The 24,420-nt window shown below is 37.5% G+C and overlaps 2 protein-coding genes across 3 annotated transcripts; one reads left to right on the top strand and one right to left on the bottom strand.

Moving 5' to 3' along the window:
• Nucleotides 1–273: 273 nt before the first annotated feature.
• On the top strand, nt 274–24,420 carry LOC123870009 (tyrosine-protein phosphatase non-receptor type 14). 2 transcript variants are annotated; one of them, XM_045913165.1, is made up of 11 exons: nt 274–1,205; nt 8,065–8,231; nt 8,524–8,728; nt 11,947–12,092; nt 12,373–13,885; nt 14,981–15,205; nt 15,540–15,710; nt 16,595–16,751; nt 17,553–17,710; nt 18,597–18,736; nt 24,388–24,420. In XM_045913165.1, the coding sequence occupies exons 1-10, from the start codon at nt 573–575 to the stop codon at nt 18,723–18,725; spliced, it is 3,504 nt and encodes a 1,167-aa protein (XP_045769121.1). In that variant the 5' UTR covers nt 274–572; the 3' UTR covers nt 18,726–18,736; nt 24,388–24,420. The 2 variants fall into 2 exon arrangements, with proteins under 2 accessions (XP_045769121.1, XP_045769120.1); XM_045913164.1 differs by lacking the exon at nt 24,388–24,420 and having other exon boundaries at nt 18,597–21,106.
• Nucleotides 21,527–24,163, bottom strand: LOC123870010 (cyclin-K-like). Its single transcript, XM_045913166.1, has 3 exons — nt 23,552–24,163; nt 22,798–22,984; nt 21,527–22,085 (listed from the first exon to the last, which is right to left on the bottom strand). The coding sequence occupies exons 1-3, from the start codon at nt 24,064–24,066 to the stop codon at nt 21,594–21,596; spliced, it is 1,194 nt and encodes a 397-aa protein (XP_045769122.1). The 5' UTR covers nt 24,067–24,163; the 3' UTR covers nt 21,527–21,593.

Genomic DNA, 24,420 nt, shown 5'->3' with positions numbered 1-24,420 from the left:
GTTCCTTGCCATGGCCCGTGTGGAAGTCTTCAAGGGGACTGTTGTAGACGTCTATCGGTTGACGACGAAGCGATAAAACAAGAAAAGAATACAAAATTTCTGTATTCAGTTCAGTTAAGTTATTTTTTTTATTGCTGAGAGTTCTTGATTAAACATTTTCTTGTATTGGTTAAAATGCTTTGTTCATTGAAAACGGTAGGTTTTCTGGATCCTTCACACAGCAACACTGGAATTGTCAGCTGTCAATTACTCAATCTGTCATTTGCCATGGCCGCAACATTGTGAATTTCTTATTTTTGTAGGTAATGTAATGTGTTTACTTGGCATTTTTTTTATAATTTCCACTTAAATCCACCCATCGAGTGTCTTTAAATAATTTCTTGAAATAAGCTGTGATTATTTATTAGTTATAATCGGTATATAAGTTCAGGATTGTTTGCTGTGTATTGTAAATATGTGGCGCGGGTAACGGATGCATCGTATTCATTTCCCTACATTCTTGTGCCATAAATGTATAACGTAACGTTTGTTTCGTGATGTTATTGCGAATCGGGGCCGGGTAGAACGGGAAGATGCCTTTCAAGCTCAAGTTGAAGAAGACGCGGCAATACAATGTGGCGTCGAAGAGTCTTTTTGTTATCAGCGTGGAACTCTTGGACGGAGGCGTCGCGGACTGCACGTTGTCCGTGGACAGCACGGGCCAAGAGTGCTTGGACAACGTGTGTCAAAGACAAGCGATTAACCAGCCTGAATTCTTCGGCCTTCGTTACGTAAACCGGAGTCAACAACCGAGATGGGTCCAACTGGACAGACCTTTAAAACTCCAGCTAGACAAATTCGCTTCATCCCACCAGCTATACTTGCGTGTAATGTACTACGTTATTTCTGGAACGAGTTTAATTACTGATGAAGTTACTCGCTACCATTACTTCTTGCAATTAAAAAACGATTTAGTGGAAGGTCGGATAATTTGTGACTGTCAGCAGGCTGTGGTCTTGGCATCTTACAGTCGTCAAGCGGAATATGGTAATCATGACAGGGAACGTCACACCGTGGAGTATTTGAAGAATTTGCTGATGTTCCCTAAGCAAATGTTGGACGGTGGGCAGATCATAGATAGCAGTACGTTGGCAGAGACAGGGAGGCTGGAATGGTTGACTGCAGCTGTTATACAGCATCATATGTCTTTGCACAACATGCCACAAGTAAGCCAGCATTCTAATAATTAATAACCAGTTATTGTTTCACCTCAATACTTAAACCCAAATAATATTATAAATATATGAAAATGTGTTTGTTTGTTGGTTTATTCTACAATTGTACAAGCAACAGATTGATGTGGTTTTTTGTACAAATATAGTTAAAGATGTGGAGAGTAATATAGGCTACATGTATTCTGGCAAATAAATGAGTTCTAATAGGATATTTTAAAAACCTAAATCAATGCTGATAAAAGTAATTTACCAAAAGAAATTACAGAAACACATTGAATACATAAAATATTGAACTATGTGTGTCTGACTTACACTTGGCCGGTTTTTTTTTGTGTAATAGTATTATACATTTCATATTAAATAAAAAACCTCTCTCTGACAAGAATTAAGTACCTAAAATGTTTGTAAAACATGTTTAATTGATTTATCAAATAAGTAGATCTTGAATGGTTTAAATGTAACAAGATCCATATATCTATAACATGTAAAGTTATTTAGCCATAGGAAACCTTAGATAGTCACTTAAATCTGACTAATTAATTTATTAGAAGCTTATCAGATTAGTAGCTACTATTGAACATTAAAAAATAATTATCATTTTAGTCATTAGTTTTCTGTACTAACTACAAATGATACAAATAGTAACTTATCAACCAATAATACAAACTAATATAATATTTCTCCTTGTAAGTTGCAAATATTTGCAAATCTTATATTGTAGCACTTGTTTACCATTGCAATTATCATATATGATGTATATGTCATGATGATAAAATTTATTTAGCATTTATACACTTGGCATCACAAAAATTGCACCTTTTGAAAAATAAATCAGTTTTAACACCAGTTAAACTGGAGGATAATGAATCTTCTATACCCTAGAAAGATCATGCAAGTAGTGGTTCCTATGAGTATTTGCACAGTAATTTTCTTTAACATATTATATTCAGAAGGTTTATATCGTTTATGAAATGAAATTATTGTTTGATGTACAGTTGTTTGGGTTAGATATACTGGCTTCGAGATAATGCCAGTTGAACCATCATTTTCAGACAGTTTCCATTTTTGTGAAATGGAGTGTATTATTGGTAATATGTAACTAATAACTGTGTAACTCTGATATGACATTAAGTAATAGGCACATAGGTGAAAGTACATTAGTATTAATAAAGGGAACAAATAACAATTAGTTTTCATATAATTGCTCAATGCAATCATGTAATACATAGTTAGTATGCTTGATGAATATGTATTTGATTAAATTGAGCAACATAGTATTGATACTGTAATTATTGTTAAATGTGTAAAAATATGCCTTATGACACAAAACTATTGCTAATTGATTTAAAATTTAAACCATATTTAAGTATGATAAAGCCTATAAATTAGGTAAAACTCATAGTTAAATTCAATCAGGACTGTCAGCTAAAGACCTTTATACTTGAAAATACTAATTGTCAAGTGTTCCCGCTCCAGCCCGCCGTGCTCTGAGGGACCGCAGGTCGTAACAAAAAAACCACGGTTTGTTCTAAAAAGGCTAGGCCGGTTTATTGAACCCAAGGACGAACACACGTTGATAAATATTTTACATGAGTATATATTTGTTACATAGTCGACCAAGACCGCGACATATCGGTCGTACAGCGCCATCTATTATCTGGCTTGGTAAACAGTATAATTGGTCTTGAACATACCGCCCGCCAAGGACATTTAGTGAGAAATGTCCTTAATTAAATGTGTTAATATCATGTACTCGTAAATATGACTATGTTCTTGGTGGGTGGTCTTACATGGTTTGAAACTTGTGCTAAATGAGCTATAAATGAACTAGGTTGAACTTTGAAATTACATAATGTTAAATGCACTAGTCTTGAATTTTTGAACTAAATTAAACAATCATAATTGAACTAAATTGCGCTTTTAAACCATGCAATGGTTTGCTCTTACATGAAATAAGTTTACAAATTTGATCTTATGAACTATAGATATTATCAAACTTGAGCTATACATAAACTTAAACTATAACAATTTCTTATTATCTAACTAACCTAAACATACAGTGTTGATCTAGTAACAGTTTGACCTCAACGATGACTAATCGCATTTTGAATGAATTGCCACCTTTTCAGTATACTTACATTGGACTCAAAATAGTTAAGTATTATTAACCTTTGGTACAGCTATCAGTGGCCCTACGGATCTTACAAATACCGGTGTAAACGGCAGAGAGTCACTGAGATCTGAACTGTCTCCAGATATGGGCTGTTTTAATGTATATTTTAAATTGTAAGCAACTTTTGTCCTCCTAAGTACTTGAAATATTGTTCTTAAATTCTTTGGTTCGTACTTTCTTCTTCAGTAAAATATTTTAAAACTAAATGAGAATTTGATCTCCTTCCGAATGAACCTTTAACTCTGTCGGTAACTGGATACCTAATGTGGATTTTGTGATCTGCACTGTGTATTAATATTATAATATATAATTTAATACTAGCTTCTGTTATGTGCTTCACCATCGTGGGACTAGTACTTGTAGTAAGTTATTCCACTTCTTCAAGGTAAGTGTTCTTTTATTTTCTTTAAAATTATGCTAAAATTGTCTTTTGCTATTTTGCTATACCGAATATGCTTTTTTTTCTTTTGAATAAATATTTTTTGCTTTTATACTTAGTGCTATCCACTCTAGTGGCCTATATGATGTATACTAACTGATAATATTGATCTTTTTGTTTCAGGTCCAGACGTTGGCTTCAGTATTCACCGAGCATATAGATTGATCTTCACTTCGGATAAAGGTAAGTTCTAAATCCTATGGTACTCTTTTTCCATTTTTATTTTTCCCTTGATCTTTAGTTTGTCCTTAATAATTTTTGTCCTTTAATTTTTGTTGTTCTTTTGCTCTAGTTGTTCTTTTTGTTCTAGTTGTCCTTTTTGTTCTAGCTGTCCTTTTTGTTCTAGTTGTCCTTTTTGTTCTAATATTCATTTTTGTTCTTCATGTCCTTTTTGATCTTGAGGCTAATTTTGCTCTGTTTGTTCTTTTCCATTGTGTTCTGTTTGTGCTTACCCTTGCTTAAGGTGTCTTGCTGTTGCTTGTCGTTTTCTTGTGTGTGGTTTTGTATGTTCTCTTGATCTTCTTTCTTTTGTATGCTTGTTAATATATCTACTTTATTGTTATTCCATTTTTCAGCTTGCTCTTTTAAGGTTGTCTTATCGTTTCTTACGAATGCATGATGTAGTAAGTAGATAGTTCTATTATTTTCTCTGTCGTTTATGTTTACAGATTTTATGTGTCCTAATTGTGAATTTCTGTTGAGTACTTTTGTATGTTCTATTTGTTTCAGATCTGAATTCTTCGATAGCCTTTTGTGTGATGGTTGGGGTTTGGTTACGTTCAAGTGTCGTGTCCGATTGCGACCTTCATCTGTCCTATTTGGTGTACTTGATTTGAACTTTTGCTTTTTTTCTATCTGTTTTGAATTTTCAGTTTCAGTGACCTGAGCATGCATAACCGATATTTTCGGAGTGTCCTCGTTGTTCTTGTTAAATTGTTCGTTAACTGTGCCAGACAGAATCCACCCTAATGTTGTTCTTTGTGCTATAAGTTTCCCATTACGGCTCTTCTTTATGCCTTCTTGTACTATTTGGCTATAAATATCAGCACCCAACAGCATATCAATCGCCTTAAGAGTGTCGAAATGGGGATCTGCTAGTTGTAAGTTCTTTAATTCTGTCCAGTCCAAGTTATGCACTTGACGTTCCGGTAAGAACGTTGTTATGTTCTTCAGCACGTAGGCTGTGACCTGTATGTTGTTGTCCTGGTTTGTCCTTGATCTTAATTTGATGGTAACTACATATTTTGATCTTATGGCTTTGTTTCCTCCTAGTCCAGTAATCATTCCGCTTACAGGAGTCTTCTTAAGACGCAACAGCTGGACTGCAGCCTCAGTTATAAAACTGGCCTGCGATCCTTGATCTAACAAAACTCTGAGGATATGATCCTTACCAGCTTCAGACTCGGTGTTTACTAATGCCGTAGGAAGTAAAACCTGGCCGCAACTGGAAATCCTTTGAGTTGAAAGACATGAAACTATTGGTGGAGTATTAGTTAAAGTGCTAGTACTCTCAACAGGTTTTTCTGCCGTTGAACTGGAAGCTGTGCTCTCGATCTCTTGATGCAAAAGGGAATGGTGACGCAATTTACAAATCCTGCAGGATCCAGGATTTCTGCACTGAGAAGATATGTGATTGCTGCCTAAACAGTTCACGCAAATTGAATTCTTGGCCACAAAGTCACGCCTTGTTGCGATATCTTCACCAGCAAACCTTTTACAAAAACACAATTTGTGTTGCTCTGAGCAATACTCACAGCGCATAACTGAGGTATTTGTAGCTATAAAAGACTTTGGTTTTGAACTAGAACCACTGTTGTACTGTACTGAAGGTTTTTTAGAATCTACAAATTCTAAAGCGCGAAAACGGTTTTCCATAAAAGTTTTAAATTGTTCTAAGGTTGGCAATTGATTCGAATCGACTGAACTAGAAATATGTAGCTCCCACTGTTTCCGTGTTTCGGAATCGAGTTTGAAAGTAACAATATGAATTATGATAATATCCCATGTGCTAACATCAATGTCTATATTTTTTAAGGCATTCAAGCAGTCTATGGTGGTGTCTATAAGATCTTTTAGACCGGATGCTGACTCAGTGTTCATCTGTTTAATGCTAAACAAGCGCTTAAAGATGCATTTTGCTAAGTATTTTCTATTGTTGTACCTTTGTTCTAATAGAGACCAGCATCGACTGTAATTTGCACTAGTAATTGGTGTATGCCTTATTAATTGCTCTGCCTCACCCGTTATGTGAGATTTCAAATAATTTAACTTTTGTACATCGTCTAAATCAGTATTATTGTGAACTAGAGAAACGAATAAATCACGAAATGTTGTCCATTCTGAATAACTACCCGAAAATGTCGGAATAGTAATTTTTGGAAGCTTTACTAACGGGCTGACCTTATCACTATTTGTACTAGGACTTGACTGACATTCTGTTGACCTAAGTTGATTTAAAGTTCTTACTAACAGAGATTTATAATTGAAATAGTGATCTTTAGTAATATCATAAATTTCTTTTACAACATACTGTGTACTTGCTAAAATATCTGGTTGTGAAATTTCAAACAATTTAGCATGATTTGCTCTAAAAGATAACCAATCTGTTTCTAAACTTTCCGATCTAATTTCTACGTACTCTTTGCTTATTCTTTCTTTTGCACTTTTCTTAAAATTGGATAAATCCTTTTTAATTGAATTGTGTATATCTAACTGCACATTTATTAGGCCTTCCATTTTGTACTCAAATTAAATTAATTGATGATCTAATTAGTTAAAATTATTTATTGACCTATTAAATAATCATTGTCCTCATTTGAACTCAAACTAAAAGTGTTCTAAATAATTCATTTGTACTAATTTAAGTTAAGCAACTTGGAAAATAACCAAGTGAAAGCAAAGTTCTCGATTAAATTAACAAGTGTTCTATCAATCAAAATAATTCTATGTTCTATACCATCATGCAAATCACGAGTGTTTGATTGATCTAAAATTTCTATGTCCTAAATAATTTCAATGTTCTTTTATCTTGAAAAATTTACAAGTGTTTTACTGATCGAAAAAATTCTATGTCCTAAGATATTTCTTGAAAATTTTACAAGTGTTTGAAACTTAAACAGTTCTAGGGGAAATCGGACATAGGTTCCCCGTTCCCTCGTTTTTAGTGAAATTATTCTAAGTCCTAACTAGCATGCAATTTACTCTAAGTTAAAGTTAAGAGTTTACTAATATTTCTACAAGTTTCAAATTCTATGTTCTTATTAGCTTGAATTTTCTAAGTTATTGAAACCAATGAAATAAAGTTCAATTTTGCTTGAAATATGAATCACTAACATAAAGTTTAATTTTGCTTGAAAAGTTGACATAAAGTTTGTACTCACGGTTTGACACTTCACTTGATCTATTGCACTCACACGTCACGATGACAGCTGTCAGCTTGACTTTGGCACCTGTCAGACTTGACTTTGACACCTGTCAGCTTGACTTTGACACCTGTCAAACTGGTCCTTAGTAGTCCATCCTTGGCGTACTAGGGTTGTCCTGCTCTGCACCGCTCGTCTCGCTCGCTCTCGCTGGTCCGCGCTGCTAGCGCCCTCTGCCGGCGCCTGCCGCCGCTGCTGGATCCACGTACTCTGGTGTCTGCAGCGATCCACTGCGAGTACGGTGAGTGGTCCACTCCAGTGGACCACTTGTTCTTCAAAAAAGGTCCGGTTCTGAAGGAACAAAATGTTCCCGCTCCAGCCCGCCGTGCTCTGAGGGACCGCAGGTCGTAGCAAAAAAAAACCACGGTTTGTTCTAAAAGGCCGGGCCGGTTTATTAAACCCAAGGACGAACACACGTTGATAAATATTTTACATGAGTATATATTTGTTACATAGTCGACCAAGACCGCGACATATCGGTCGTACAGCGCCATCTATTATCTGGCTTGGTAAACAGTATAATTGGTCTTGAACACAAGTGCAAGTTGGACTCTGACAAAAAGGGTACCATCGTAGAAGAAATACTTTAATTTTTCTGTGATGTGACCACAAATTCACGTTTTTCCGATTTTTCTCTTTACTATAATAACCTCCTACCTGCCAAATTTCATAATTCTAGGTTAACGGGATATAGGTTTTGATTCCCTTGATGGATCCTAACAGACACAACGGACAGTCAGATGAACAGAAAACAATGTTCTGTTTTTTCCTTTTGAGGTACCGAACTCGAAAAACTAATAAAAAAAATTTCCTCAGGCACAAGCAGAAGAAGGATTCATAACAACATGCCAGCAACTGCGAGGATATGGCCAAGAGATGTTCACGGCGCGCGACAAGCGCGACCAGAGCGAGGTCACTATTGCTATCTCGCTCACCGGCATCCGAGTACTGACTGACACGAGCGACACACCTCACTTCTACCGGTAACAAAACCCATAGTTCTCGCAGCACATTCCAGATGGTCTTCAGCAAAGGTTTAGTCTCAACGAGCAGTTGCATTGGTTTATTATAGTTCTGTACTTGAAGGTTGCCAAGGACCCTATTACTAAACCTCTGCTGTCCGTCCATCTGTCTGTCTGTTTGTCAGTAAGTTGTATCTCATGAACTTTTGCAATATTTTCACACAAATGCAATTTTTATTGTACAGCATATTCTAGTAAAATCGATTCATACCATTTCGCATCAGTTAGCTCTATAACAAAATCTCTTTTGTAGGTGGATGGACATAACAAATGTGATAAACCATAAGAGGACGTTCAGCATCGAATGCCAGAAGCAGGGCGAGTCGGCAACGTTCACGCTGCCAAGTCCCGAGGACGGCAAGTACGTGTGGCGCATGTGTGTACACCAGCACACGTTCTATATGCGCCACCAGGGCGCGCTCAACGCTGTGGTCGACGAACACAGGCCCAAGTTTCAGGTAAATTTATTAATTTCACTGTAACAAAATTTTCCAAAAATGTACAATGTCAGATTATCTCCAAAGGAAAATGAGCTCGAAATCTCTGCTGTAACCACTGACCATGGCATAGCAAAACTCGATTTAGCACGGCTGTGGTAAAAGTCAGTGTGCCATCCATCTAGAGATCACATATAGATAGAGAATGCACTTTGACTGTCCAGTGTTCAAATTTTACTTAGAGTTAAAATGAGACAGAGTTATGGCTGTCTATCTACGTGATTACGTACTCGTACGTACATAGATTTCAGCCGAGGATGTATTTGATAACTTCAAAGTTCCAAGAAAACAAAAGCTAATTAAATTACTTTTATTACTTCTGATTTCTGATTACTTAAATACATTTCGCTTTCCTTATAATAATAATGGCATATATCTGATACGTAGTTAGTATCCATAAGTAACGGCGTCCAAGCCACTAGCGCGCATCAGTTGGCTCGTAATTACGTATTAATTAGCGGAACATGCGTCAAGATTTTCACATTCAATCATGACAAGTTGATTTAATGTAGTTAGTTTGCAGCTGATTGAAAGATTACTTGGTTCCTGTTTATAGTTCCGCACGAGGTTCTCGGGTTCCACAGTTGAACGAGGTACTATCTATAGCTAAAGAACACTTGTGAAGTAATGTCGACAAGCGATTATCATCACTATGTTACTAATAAGGAGGTACATACAGATTGTAACCAGAACGCTAGTCAAAACTTAGCGTTATTATTATACTACCTTAACAAAATCCAATGTCACTAACCGTTTGCCTTATCTTGTAGTTTTAAGTTTTAGTGATATAGCATTTTTCAAACCTGCCTTGTATTGTGTGCAAAACTTGGGTCGAGTTGTATCCAGAAAGGTCCTGGGGACCCACTGCATTAGTATCCCAATGAAACTCTTACCATTGTGTGATTAATGGAAATGGGTCACAACCCTCAGCAATGAGGAATACAATACAAACAGAGGCAAACGCATGGCATGAATCACTTCACAGCCATAGATACCGCGATTTCAACGCCGCGACGTTATTATCTGTTATAGTAAATCAGTTGATTGTTTCCACCTTTCACACGCCGTCGAGAAAGCACATGATTGGCACAAATTCATGTTGAAAAAAGCTATCCGCTTATCGATGCTCTATTAATCTATATAGATAACCCTCAACTGCCGGGCCATGACATCACCTCATTGGCGGTGTGGTGCGAACGGGAGATAAGGCTGGGGAATCGACTCGTCAATTCCTCAATACCTACAGACAAAAGTCTTTAACCAGTGTGTCCTTCCCGTCTTCGCGTATGGCGTTTAAACGTAGACATAGATAGAGGCCTTATCCACAAATTCAAAGTCGCTCAGCGAGCTATGGAGAGGGCGATATTGGTAGTTGGGAATCGAGATGAAATAAGAACTTCCTCCTTTTGGAAAAACGGTTATTAAATAAATAGAAGCTTATAAAAGAGGCCACGAGATCAGCGGCAAGGATTTAATATTTGTAAGTCTGCCGCGCCGCTCACCATAACACCAAATCTGCGTTTATGCTTAATATTTCAAGCACCTCAGATAATGCCAAAAATTAACTCTAGGTGCATAATGTTGGGTTTTCTTCTTCCTGTCATTATCCTACGCTATGTAAGGTCGGCACAAAATGTCTTCTCCTTCCACTTCGTTCTCTCGTCCGTCATCGCATTATCCGCCCCTTTTACACGCATATCCTTTGAAAGAATCCGTGTTATTTTTGTATTACCTTGATGTTCATGTTTACAAATAGTTAATAACAGTACAAACATCATAGTAAGTACTCGTCTAGAAAAAAACTACCGTTAATTGAAAATAAAGCCGATTGAATTGTTATAGAGTAATTTACAATTATAATTCGCGCTCAGTGAGCCGAGCCGTCTCGTCGTGAATGGCATGCGTAATCACTAATCACAGAATAGAACATCGACGAGTTTTCATACTAGCGACTTTTTTGTAGCAATACTTTATGTCGCGTCGTCGCTAGTTGAGTGAGTGTAATTTTATTATTAGGTTGAAATCTATAGAGCGCACTTTGACTTTGGTTAGCCTTGAGTTTCAGTTAAAATGAGACAGATTTATGGGAGCGGTATGACGCTGTCTCGCTTTAACCTAAGTAATTATAAAACTGGGAAAATGAAATGGTCAATACAAATTGTGGCATTAAAACCTCGGTTGGCACAGAAACTGTCTTTGGAATTAATATAAAAACTAGTTGATGCCTGCGACTTCGTCCGCGCGGATTGCTGATTTTACGGGACACAAAGTATCATAAGTCTGTCCCCCTGTGACGCAAGCTATATCTACCAAATTTCGTCAAATTCGGTAAAACGGTGAGCCACAAAAAGCTAGGAGACAGCAGACACACTTTGGCATTTATTATACTAGAATGAATTTGTCAGTAATGCTAAATCCTTCTAAACGATTCAGAAGAATACTTGTAAAAGTTTATTGAATAAAAATATTTCTATTCCATTCTATTTTAAAAAGAATGGAGAAGTTTGTCTTGTCGAACGACTATCGCTAGTGAGCTCCTAGCCTACGCAACTAAAACGCTCGCCGCATAGTTGTGTGCAAAAAACTTCTTTATCTATGCATCGGAAGCGAAGTTATTTGAATGATAGTTTGTCGTGCGAGGTTTAATTGAATTAAGCATGTGTGTAATTCGAGGTAGCGTGCGGGTTTTTTGTCGAATTCGTCAAACTATGTCGTTTTTGTCAACGATGACAGGTATGCGATGATTACCATCGAACAATGTATGCTACTGAACAATTAAATCATTAATAACTTTTAAAAGAAACCTGCATGCCTCAGGTCTCCATAATGTTGTCCAATCCAATTTGCAGTTGCCCAGCATGGTGGGCTATGACCTAAACCCTTCTTATTTTGAGACGAGAAAGCCTGCTCTTTTATTAAGCCTGCTCTGCCTCCTAACAGAGGGGTCTGTTATAATATCTTGTACGATGGTATGGAACCCTTCTTGTGTGGCTGGTTTTTAGGGTTCCGCGCCTCAAAAGGAAAAACGCAACCCTTATACATTCTACATTGTACATTCTAAAACAGATTTTATTTATTTTTATGCATAATAGTTTTTGAATTATCTTGCAAAATGTCGCAAAAATACCCGAGTACGGAACCCTCGATACGGAAGTAATGAGTTATTTTCTCTTTCCCAGCAAGAACACGGCCTATCCGAGAGTCGGGAAGAGTTGGACGCACCAGCGGGCAGCACTTCTCGACTGGAGCCCTTGACGGCGGCGCACCGCGCGCATTCCACGTCCTGCCTTGAGCTGGCTGACAACCGACCGCATCCGACAAACAGGTATGTATCTATTCACTCTATACAAACAGTCAAAAACTTAATTTATAATCCGCTAAAAAATAAACTTGTTCCGCGTGAACTACACAAATTTCAAACCCCTATTTTACGCCCTTAGGGGTTGGATTTTCGAAAACTTTCTAAACAGATGTCAAGGTCAATAGCTCAGCCCGATCTGACCAGTACTTTGAGCTGAGCGTTGAAAAATCAGTCCGTCAGTCACTTTTTCCTTTTACATATTTAGATTCGCGATTCGATTATTCTGAAATAATTTTGTTTACAGAGCACTTCTCCCGTCGTACCGACCTGCGCCCGACTACGAAACGGCGATCCAACAGAAATACCAGCAGCAGAGAGCTGAAGCTCAACTCCGATACCAAAACCACCACGCCCACTCCCAACTCCTCAGCACCACCGCACAACCGCTCGTCTACGGCTCGCACCCCGACATACACCGTATACACTACCCTGATGTCACACGACACACCGTTTCTGTCAACCAAGCGGTTGCAACTACGGATGACTACTACGGCCTCAAATTCGTAGGAAACTACCCCATGGCTGTCAACCCTAACGTCCAAACAGACCACGCGTTACACTACGTTAACGTTTACAAGCCTCCCCCACCGTACCCCTCCAACGGCTTAGCCTCTAACTCCACCCCAGACTTAGCCGTCGCAAGCCAAGCTTTAAATTACCATAGAGGTTATATCAATTCACACGTCTCCGGCTCTAGTCCTGATTTAGTATCTACGCGAACAGCTTTAAATAGACAGTATTTGGGATACGTAAATCCCGGCCATAACGTAGTCAACTATCCTCGACCGAACATCCTTCCAGCCACGCACGGAACCTATAACAATCTTAATTCAGTCCTAGAACCAAATCCTCACATAATAATCGACCCTCATCACATTTCGGATAATATACAAAAAGTATATGACGAGAGAGGAAATATAATGTACTCTATGCCGATGAGACGGATATCGTATCAGAGGCATTTGGTGCTTCCACAAATAAAACACAACGAAACTCAAGAACCGATTTACGAAAATGTGCCATTGCCTTGGCAGAACGACGCGAAACTGACTATGAGGGAAAGAGCTCAAAGTCTCACCACGACAGATGAAATCTCGAGGTTAAACGAAAGAAATAGTAGTCATCCAACGATTAATAACTATGGAAACCTGAAACCAAACCTAAACGTGCCAAATTACGTGCCTAAAATTGACAACGATAGTCATTATGTGAACGCGCAAATTATTAAGGGCGTGCGAGAATCTAGCGTGCCTAAAGATTTGAATGTATCCATAAATACGTGTAACAAACAGGACGACAATCTCTGTTTAAGTATAGACAGGATATCCTTAAAAGACGATAAAGACTACGACGAAACCCCGTACCAGAGTTTATCGACACACAAAGTGTCAAACAATAACACGATCAGCAAATCCGTCGACAACGTGACCTCGATAAGTATCCCTGATATAAGAATTCAGTCAGAAAGCAACACATCTCAGAACAGTGTCGTCGACAGTGCTCTAACGAGTTCGATAATGAATTCGACTTACAGCACTAGCATAGAACTAGAAGGGAGCAAAACTAATATAAGTAAAGAGAAGAAAAGAAGGCGATGGGGTGTTTTTATGGGGAGGGGGAACAAAAATGTGGAAGTGAAAAGTGCAACTTTGGGGCGAGATCGGGCGAAAGCCGGCCAGCCTGCCAATAAACACAGGTGGTCGACCGGTCTTCCGAAATTTCAACCCCTACCTCCGAGTATTACCAAAGAAACCTTGGTAAGTAATTTGAGTTACTTTTTTTGAGTGTTATTTTAATTACACTTATATTTGCGTGAAATTAAAGTGACACTGTAGTCATACTGGTTCTTTATCTCGTTAGATACATAATATGCATTGCATAATGTCAAGAAAAACCTGATAAGGATTAAAATTTTCATCAGTTTGGAGCTTTAAATATAATATGATTGGCGATGTAAATTGTGCCGTGTGGTGGCGCGACCAAAATCCACTAAACTAAGAAACAGCAATATAATATGTCAACTATGATATGGCCATGAAATGTGGGTACTGGCATGAAGGTTGAAAAAGTACAAAAATTTGGCGAAATTAATATTATATTCTGTCTTGAAAAAAAATAAAAGCCTTTTCATTACAAGCCTTTATTATTATGAAACGATAATGCCTACAATGTTGGCCTGTAGTGAATAAAAAGACACATTTCTAGTAACTGATAAGTGATAACAATGTATTAATTTACTCTTTCGTAATAATAGATATATGAACGTAAACATTGTGCCATCAAAGATTTATTTACATATTATTCATACATTTCGTATTGTATTCATAGCAATGATAGTTACTATTATTATGCAATATTGATTAAAAGGAAATCATTATTTGATCATACACATAGATTGTATCTTCTTTTTTATCAGTTATCAAACAAATTCTACAATAAATTATTTTCCAAGTTAACAAATGAAAAACTGCAAGAGGTTATTTTGAAAAATCTTTTCATCCAACTGATTTTACCCATATATAAATGCAGAAGTGTGTTTGTTTGTTTGTTCCTCAATTACGTCGCAACGGAGCAACGGAACGACGTGATTTTTGTCGGTCATTTATACAAATTGGGTACTATTGTACACTTTTTGACTGCCAAACAATGATGTAGTGGTGATAACTTAAAACTAAAGCTACGAGGGTTCCAAACGGACCCAAGTCTGAGAAGAGCCCACAACAATCTCAGCCGGGTATTCTCTTTTTTACTATCACCCTTTTACAAAATCATCATCAGTGCTATCACCTGTCTCTGTTTTTGGTAACGTTCTTCTACTTACACCCTGTATAGAGTATATTTTTCACCCCCAGTGCCAATTACTAGAACGCAAGATGTCCGACGAGCAGCTAGCGTTCGCGTTCGAACAGATCCCCAAAGGCAGGGAAGGGGACGCGGAATATCGAACAGCCCTTTTGCCGCAATACGCTGCGCTGAACGGCTTCAGTGCCGACAACCTGCCCTATGAGGACAACAGGGTGCGATTACCTCCCACTCCTAGCAACCCGCATGGGTATATCAACGCGTCAAACATCACGGTGAGTGAACACCCCCCCCCCCCCCCCCTCTTCTTCTTATCCTTTATCCCACCCTACGTGGAGTCGGCACAACATGTATTTTTCTTCCACCCACTCCTGTCATACGTCATCGCATTTTCCATCCCTTTTACACACATATTATCCTCCTCACGCAATCTGTTTTTTTGGTCTTCCAAATTGAAAATTGACGTGACAGTAATCTGATTGGTTGAAACTTGAAACTACACTTTGCGTTCGAACGCACTCTGAGACCTCATAGTAAGGATTTTGAATTATGGGTGTCATGACAAATGTCGTGTGTGACAATTTCTGAACGAGGCTCTCATAATTTCAGATGACAGTGGGTAGCTCCCAACGGTTCTACGTGATAATGCAAGCAAACCAGGTGGAGCAGTCGGCCCTAATGTGGGAATGTATCTGGCAAGTGGGCGCGCGGGTCGTGGCGCTCGTGGGCGGCGAGCCGAAGCATTTGCCCCCGCCCGACCGACCCACGGACCTGGGACAGGTAGGTTTTACTTTACAGGAGGTGGAACTGAAGGGTTTAGCTTTAGTCATTGAACAAACTTCTAGATTTCGGTGGACTTATGCTGTCCAGGAGTAGTTAATGGCTCTTTTAATGATACGATCAAAAAGGTTCTTACCACCATATATATTCCTGCGTTCATCGGTTCCCGCAGGGATTAGTCAGGGATGGCAAGGGACCAAATGGATTGATGCTGGTTCTCTGGGAACAGGGACAGGCCACAATGCATTAACATATTGGCCCTGGTCATGTCAGGGAAATAGCATCAAGGCCGTGATTTCTGTAAGCGGCGCATGCCTCTCTTATCGAGAATTAGGAGAGAGACCTTAAAGTTTTTCCTATCCCAAAATCACCCTATACGAAGTATTCACTTCAAAAAAAAGGCTTGACTTGTAGTTGTTGAAGGTATGGAGCCTTGGCTAGGCTGTTATTGATGATGCTAGTACAACTTTGATAGCTTATATCTCGGAAACCTGACACTTAAGAAGATTTTGTCTCATTTAACACTTGTTTGTATTGAAGCCAGCTATTGATTAATACAGGTTTTAAGCGAAGTCGCTGTTTAGGAAAAAAGAAAATTGGCGCACTGCTATACTCCGCGGAAAGAAGAGCTCTCTCTATAATAGAGGCAAAAATCTCAGTGGAAGTTAACCATTTTGAGGCACCAATCAATCACAAACCTCTTTTAAAAAAACATTCGAAACTCAATTAGAAAATATTGAGATGGGTCATCATCAAAATGGTTAGCGTCCAAAGATTTTTATCTCTATCATTTGTATGGGATTATGTAACAGAGAGAGCACTTTACTATTTTCCGCGGATAGAGTATAGGCAGACCAAAGTCTTCAAAACCCCTTTTGTCTCAGTTTCAAGTGGTGTGCGGTCGGTGGTCTCGCGCGGCGTGGGGCGGCTCGGTGCGGGTGCGAGTGAGACGGGCGGCGCGCTCCAGGAGTCTGTGGCACGTGCACTATAACGCGTGGCCCAGCAACGCGCACACTCCCAGCGACGTCGCCGGGTTCTTAGGTGAGGAATTCGTCGTCCTAAACCGATACAAGTCCACTAATTGAAAAAAAAAATTCTTTTGTTTGGTACCATACCCAGAACAAAACACAGCAACATGCAGAGAAAATAATACAAATACTTACAAATAAACTTAAATAAATACTTACTTAAAATATGGCTTTCCGAGAAAACCACTGCCATTACATATGTAATAAATAAAAGGCCGAGCGGTGATCCTTCGAGCTGGAATCTCAAAGAAAACGTTTATGTAAAAATAGTATCATACAGCGTGATATTTTTAATGGTTGTTTTCCCGCAACGATTTTGTCATGGTAGTACAATCGATTTTTATTTTTAGGGTTTGAGGTCAAAAGGAAAAAGGAACCCTTGTAGGATCACTTGTCTGTCTGTCTGTCCGTCCGTAGTTGAAACCAAAAATACCAGATTTACAATTATTATTGTTGAAACAATTCGAAAGCGACCTCGAAGCAATACCTTGCGATATTTTCGCGGCCGGCCGTGCGTGCAGGCTAGTTTATTTTGCTCTGTACATTTTCACTTTAACTTTATCTGCAGCGTATGCGATTTTAGTAGCATCTATGTCTAGTAAAATATTATTGTTTTACACACTTTCGAGTTAGTAAATATGTTGTAATTATCTCAAAATGATAACATTTTTTTTTTTAATTTAACTCGTATCTTTCTTGCGCGGGAAAATAACAACATTTCACGCTGTAGGTAAATGTTCTTGTTGATTGTTTTTCTATAAATCCCAGCCAAGAAGGATCGCTAATAAGTAACAATGATGGTATTTTCTCCCAGATTTCATCTCAGAAGTGAACGGTCTACGGCTCGCGTGCGAAGCGGAGGCGAACGCGGAAAACTCGCTCGCGCGGAACGCTCCCATAGTGTTCAGCGGAGCCAAACCTGGGCCCGCTCTCGCCGCGCATCTACTGTTACACGTGTTAGACACTAACCAGGTAAGACGTTGGCGGGCGATGGAAAGAGCTACCCTTGGAGTTTCTCTACGTGATCAATTAGTAATGAGGAGATACGTAGGAGAACCAGACAGAAATATAAATCTACAATTAAGGACATTATATCCAAAACTGACTAGCTTCACTAGTCAGTTTTGTTTCGTTTTTGTTTTTACTTTATTATTTGTGTTATCTACCTATTTCTGTTCTTTTTCTATGTACCTTCTTTTCCCGACTATTGTGTGTTTTAATTCTGTGTTAACTTTTCTTTGGAGACTGTTGTGGTGTGTGTGCTTTGTATTTGTTTTGTTTATTGTTTATTGTTAATACTGTGTGTCTCCAAAAAAATAAAAAAAAATAAAAAAAATAAAAAATAAATAAAAAATAAACCAGAGTAGGAACTATTGTAAATCGACCTTTACAAATAAATATACCAAATGGGGCATCATAAAGCCCTTTCATATGATGCCCCACTTGGTATATTAATCTTACTTTGAAAGTTGAAAATACTAATTATTATTTGTTCAGGAACACATTTTTTTTTGTGATATAACCACAAATTCACGGTTTTCGGATTTTTCCACGTAAGTTTGCTATTAGACCTACCTTCCTGCCAAATTTTATGTTTCTAGGTCAACGGGAAGTAGCTTATAGGTTTCTTGACAGACTGACAGACAACAAAATGATCCTATAGGGGTTTTTTTTTTCCATTTGAGGTAAACAAATTCCTGAAAGGCCGGGAACGCATTGGCGGTTCCTCTGGTACTGCAAACGTTTATAATATAACGGGCGGCGGTAATAACTTGCGGTAGTGATCCGCCTGCTCGTTTGCTCGCTATTTTTATTTTAAAAAAAGAGACGGAACCCTAAAAATTTTATTATATTGCAGGAGCTAGACATCCCTCGGACAATCGGGCTCCTACACCAGCAGCGCGCCAACCTCATAGAGAATGTGCACCACTACCGCTTCCTGCACCAGGTGCTGTTACAGTATCTCAAGCAGTCCCGCCTTATCTGATCACTTCACTAGCAGATGCCCGCAGTCCATCCACGTGGATTTAAGTTTTTCCAAATCCCGTATAAACTCCTTGATTTTCCAGGATAAAAGTAGCCTACGTCATCATGTCTTCGACTTCGAACCACATGGATATAGTCGTTGACATTGAATAGTAGCTATAGATGACAGATCAGGAACAAAATGTTTTTTATAATTGAAAATAAAATAGTCAAGCAAAATTGCTCAAAAATATAAACGACCACCGTAGTACTATTTATTTTGCACAATCATATTTTAGATTTTTTTTTTTCGATATATCATGGGTTAGGTTTATTACCCATATAACTCAGCCCATAGAACTAAAGTGACCAATACATATATTTAAAAACTTGAATTTTTAACGACTTGTATAGATTGGCAACGTGCCGCCATCTTTTAAAGCATGCAAAGATAACGGGTACATACCACTCTTCATTTGACGGTTTTTATTTGCCGATATTTCGACTCAGTTGCACGAGTCGTGATCACGAGGTGACGGAGATAAAATCGATCAAATGAATTGTGGTGTGTACCCATTATCTACAATATTATAAAGCTACACATTTTTTCATATTTGCTGAGTTAGGTCACTTTAGTTCAGAGGCGGTGTTCGTTGAGATTGTAAAATTGACGTACACGCCTGTAATGATTTGACTGGTTTTTTTTTTTTGTATATTTCTGTATTTAATGTTATAATTCTTAATCGATTTGTATATTTTAGAGTGGTTTTAACTTAATAATATAAACTAAGTAACACATGAAAGTATTAAAACTCTGTAAGGGTTGAATCTGTGCCTAAATAGTTGATATAAAATATACAAGGGTTTGTTGATATCATATTTTGAAGAGTGAAATAAGAAACTACATAAACTATGAACTGAGTGACATTTTAAACATTTTACGGGTGATATAAGGCTGTAATATCAATGAAATTCATTTCATGTGGTGAAACTTTGTAACAATTATATTATAGAAGATGGAATCATTGCGAAATGTGAAATTATGCTAAGTGATGAAATTACTCAACTGTTTTAAATAGAGAAAATGATTTTGCATTGAAATTGAATTTCTTATCATGTATATTTTATATCAAAATCTTTAACTAATAAAAGATATTAAGTACTATTTATAAATATGTAGTATATCTCACTATCAAATATAAGGCTAGGTTTCTTATGTTTCAAGTTAGTTTATTAGAGAATCGTGCCTTAAATCGGAGATTATGCGATCTGACCATATTACTGACTGCGTGCCTTCTTAATTTTTAAGATTTGTACTTTTTTTGTATTAATTATGTATTTGAGAATCAGTATATCGATGCGCACCGGATTTTGATTACAATGCATTTTAATCAATATAAGAAGACCTTAAGGGTACTTTGTAATATCTGCCATACCGTCAAAATTGCAACATTAGCAACAAAAAAATAACTTGATATACTTACCTAATTGTTCAGCAAAATGCCTTGTTTTACAGTATTCAAATTGTGTCAAAAAGAAAATTAGTTAATTACGTTTTAATAAATACACATGAACATTTATTTATATTCATACAATTAAATATCAAAAATTGTTGTTTTTTTTTTTTGTATTTAGTTTGTAATTATTTCTCGGCGTTTACACTATAATGTAACATTTTTACGTAACTTGGTTATTTTGTTACATTAATATAACTAAGATCATGTCTCCTCGTTTCTGATTATTGACAACGCAGCATAAACAAAGTACAAAGTCAGTCTTAAATACTGCTTTAGTTTGATTAAAATACTTAATTTATATGTCTAGCTACCTACTAAAAGTAGGTAAAACTTTTTAGAAGTTTAACTGGAATTCTGTATAGGCAAAAACTTAACATTGTTTCAAATCATAATACAATATTACACAAAATGTTTTATATACCACAAGAGTTATATAACATGTTATATTATAGTCTAGACTCGCCTTCAGGTGCAGTGATGTGTTCATACTTTTTTATCGATGTATTGTTATCTAGTCCAAAAGCAGCTCCATAGTTATATATTATTATTATATTAAGTTAAAGTATTGCGCAAAATTAATGATTAATTACTTATTGTTTTTTTTTTTCTAATTTTTACACTAATTATTTTGTAAACTTAACTGACATCCTAAATCCTTTAAAATAATAATCCTTTTAAATATTTTTCTACAGAAAAGAAGAAGTAATGAAATACAATTATTTAGTAAGCTAAAGTAATAAATAAAATGAACTAATAGCAATAATTATGTATGTATTGAATGGCTGTATATAATGTTTTCTTGTAATCTGATGTTGTAAGATACAATTTTGATTTTTTTATACTTACTTACGTTTTTAATGAGAGTTAATAAATATAAATTAATAATACAAACTCATGTTTTTTTTGTATACAATTCGCTCCCTCTAGTATTTTATTTCAAGGATCAGCAGGAACCAGTATTTGAACCCACTGTCACGTCAAAGCTCTTTTAATTGAAGAGCTGGCAAACAAAACCTAAGTAGTCCTCTTTTCACTGAAACACATTTTTTATAGGAATCTTCAAGGTTTCTAAATAATTTTAAATATGTAATATTATAAATTACGGTTTTGTAACTGTGGTGTCATTATTCACTATCCCTCCTACTACTATTAAACTATGAGAAGATTAAAAGTCCTCAAAAAGTTTCTATATCTCCAAACAAAACTAAAGTACTGCCGTGTCATATTACCATGGCAGTACAGTTGTTTGGAAATCTTTTGATTGGACGTTGAAGCCAAAGTTATTGTTGTGAAATAAAACAACAAATCCAGTCTATTAATTATATTTCAGTAAAAAAATTATAATATAACCTATGCTTAAGATTAGCTCTCCGTTACGGTGGCGGGTAGTAGGGCCGCGGGGGCAGGGGGCCCGGCGGGATGGGGCCCCTCGGGGGCAGGGGGCCTCGCGTGGGCATCGGCGCGAAATAATTAGGAGGTGGGACGTTAACCGGGGGAAATCTTGTCGGGGGAGCGGGAGGGGGTTCCGAGTACCTTAAAGGTGGCGGGGGACCTTGGGGGATTGGTAATCTATTAGGAGGAGGTATTGAAGGCGGAGGCGCGGTGTAAACTGGGGGATATGCGGGCATAGTGGGGTATCCGGGATATGTGAACCTCATGTCAATTTTTGGGGGCTCCAATTTGAGGTCTGAGCCGTTTTTGACAGGTGTGATGACAGGTGGGGGCTTAGGTGTGGCGACAGGCGATGCGGAAGTGGGCGGTGTAACGGAGGGCTTCTTCTCGTTTTTTGGCGCGCGGGAGGCGGTCGCTTCCGGTGGCGAGTCGCCTCCAGTGGGCTGCGTTTGAGGCGAGTATAGGTCTAGTACCTGGAATGACATAATTATGGTAATCTTTGATAATAATAAAACAGATTACTTCCGGTTTTTTGGTAAAAAGCGGCTAACCTCATATGAGTAGTTTTTGAGTTATCACCAAAGAAATTTAGAAAACCTGATGTTTCTAAAAAAGTATGTTATAATATACAATCAAACTAAACTTTGATCAGATCATCAGAAACATCAGATTTTCAATATGCCCCCATTTTTGTTGTTAATTCAAAAAAGAATTTTTGGGTTAGCTGCTTTTTAGCAAAAGGATGTCAAAAGTGCCATTTTGGTTGTACAGAAGCTTAAGGCTTTTAAGTTCAGAGCAAAAAAGAATTTGTAGTTACACCAGCTCTCAATGACACTTCAGTTAAATGAACCATAGTTGTGTTGATGGGGACATGAGTGTTCAGAAATAAAATATATTCGGATTATTGAATAAACTTTTATTAGTTAACCAAGTAGAGGAATCTGACACAGATGCCTAATTTTTTCAGGAGATAAAATCTTAGATTTTTTTGTCATTACGATGGCAATAAACCAAGATGAAGCAGTTTTTCAGAATGTTTTCCTTACTTTACTGCATTTTTGAAGAGTTAGCTAGATGCCAAAAATATAACTAAGTATCTTGGTAAATCATACTGTGCAAACCAAACAAAAATCTGAATGAGTATTGAAACAAAGTAAAGGGAAAAATCGTGAAATCATGAGTTACCTGGTGGCAAATATCCTCAAGCAGTTCCATAGTGATGTCTTCAACGAACATGTCCCACCAGGCGGTGTGCTTGGGCATCCGTCCGTTCCAGTCCATCACCTCAAACTTGCTCAGTTTCCCCGCCAGGAACATGAGCGCCACCGCTATCACTTCAGGCTCCCATTGCAGGCACAGTGTGGTGCACAGACTGAAATCATCATGATCATAATCAACCCATTGCCGGCTCACTACAGAGAATGGATCTGTTCTCAGATTGAAAAGGGTACAGGCCATAGTTCGCCATGCTGGCTATCTGTGATTTGGCAAACTTCACACACCTTTGAGAACATTATGGACAAATCTCAGGCATGCAGGTTTCCTCACGATGTGACATTTTACAGTATTATTTTGACAGAATAAAGAGTATTACAACAGCCAGTAAACAAACACACTCAATACAGGCACTGTTAAAAGTTTTATAACCTTACAAACTCATTTAAAAAAATATTATGGACATAAATATGTAATAGTATGACCATTTTGCTACCAGGTATTTTAAATGAAGCAGTATACTAACTTCAATCATTAACATTATTACAGGCTGAGAGTAAGAGATAAGGAAGTGTTCTGAAACCCGACAGGTTATAGATTCATATTCAACTCATCCTCTTGTCTAGACTAATGCTGAACCTACTCCTGGCACAAACTAACTTTGTTAAGATTTATATGCTTAATATTCTTAGAGCAAAACGGCAATGTAAAATTATTGTCAAACCTGTCATTAACGAAAGTCCATGCCATTTGTACCATTTTTTGTAGTTTAGCCTTGTCACCTTTAAGGCACTTTGCATACTTCAACAGGTACCCGTACGGGTGCTCCACTTGCAGGTCGAACTTTATCGTCTGCAACAGGATCCTTTCCAGCGTCATCACTTCCTCCTTGGGGTCCTCACCGAACGTACTGAACTTCAGTTCAGTTAGCAACGACTTGGCAACTTTAATTATATCTTTACACTTTTTGGGCGTCTCCTCCACTTTACCAGCGAGAAACAAACAGCAACACGCGGTGATATATCTTGGGAATGTTCTAAACGAGTGGAACATGTAAAACCGATGGAAATAAACAACACCAGTGGCCACAGTATTATAACCTAAGTCCATCTTCGATCCTGTGTCAATGATAAACCTCGCGCCCTCTTTCCTGTAACGGTTTTCGGTCTCGTTCGGGATCCCATCGCGGAATGACGGCGTGTTCTGTAAATCTTTTTTGTCGTAATACCAATAGGGCATTATTAGAATTTAATTATAATAAAAATATATTCAGTCCGTCACTAACTACCACCGCCATTTATTTGCTACTGACCATAGACAAAAATGATAATTCAAGTCACTGACAGTTTCACAATGGTTTCACAGATGAAAATCACAACAGACTATATAGAAAATAAGGTTTGAACGCATAAACGACTAAACAGTCGGTAAGAATGCATTATGAATATTAAAGTATTTGAAATATTGTTAACTAGTTAACTACTAACTACTTTGGTAAATAAATTAGTATAACGATCAAAGTGCCACAGTTAGAAATAATTTAGAACAGATTATTATTAGTAACTAGCTGATGCCCGTGACTTCGTCCGCGTG

Source organism: Maniola jurtina, chromosome 12 (assembly GCF_905333055.1).
Source record: "Maniola jurtina chromosome 12, ilManJurt1.1, whole genome shotgun sequence".
NCBI classification, from domain to species: Eukaryota; Metazoa; Arthropoda; class Insecta; order Lepidoptera; family Nymphalidae; genus Maniola; species Maniola jurtina.
Note: the sequence above shows the minus strand (reverse complement) of the source record. Positions and strands in the feature narration are given on the sequence as shown.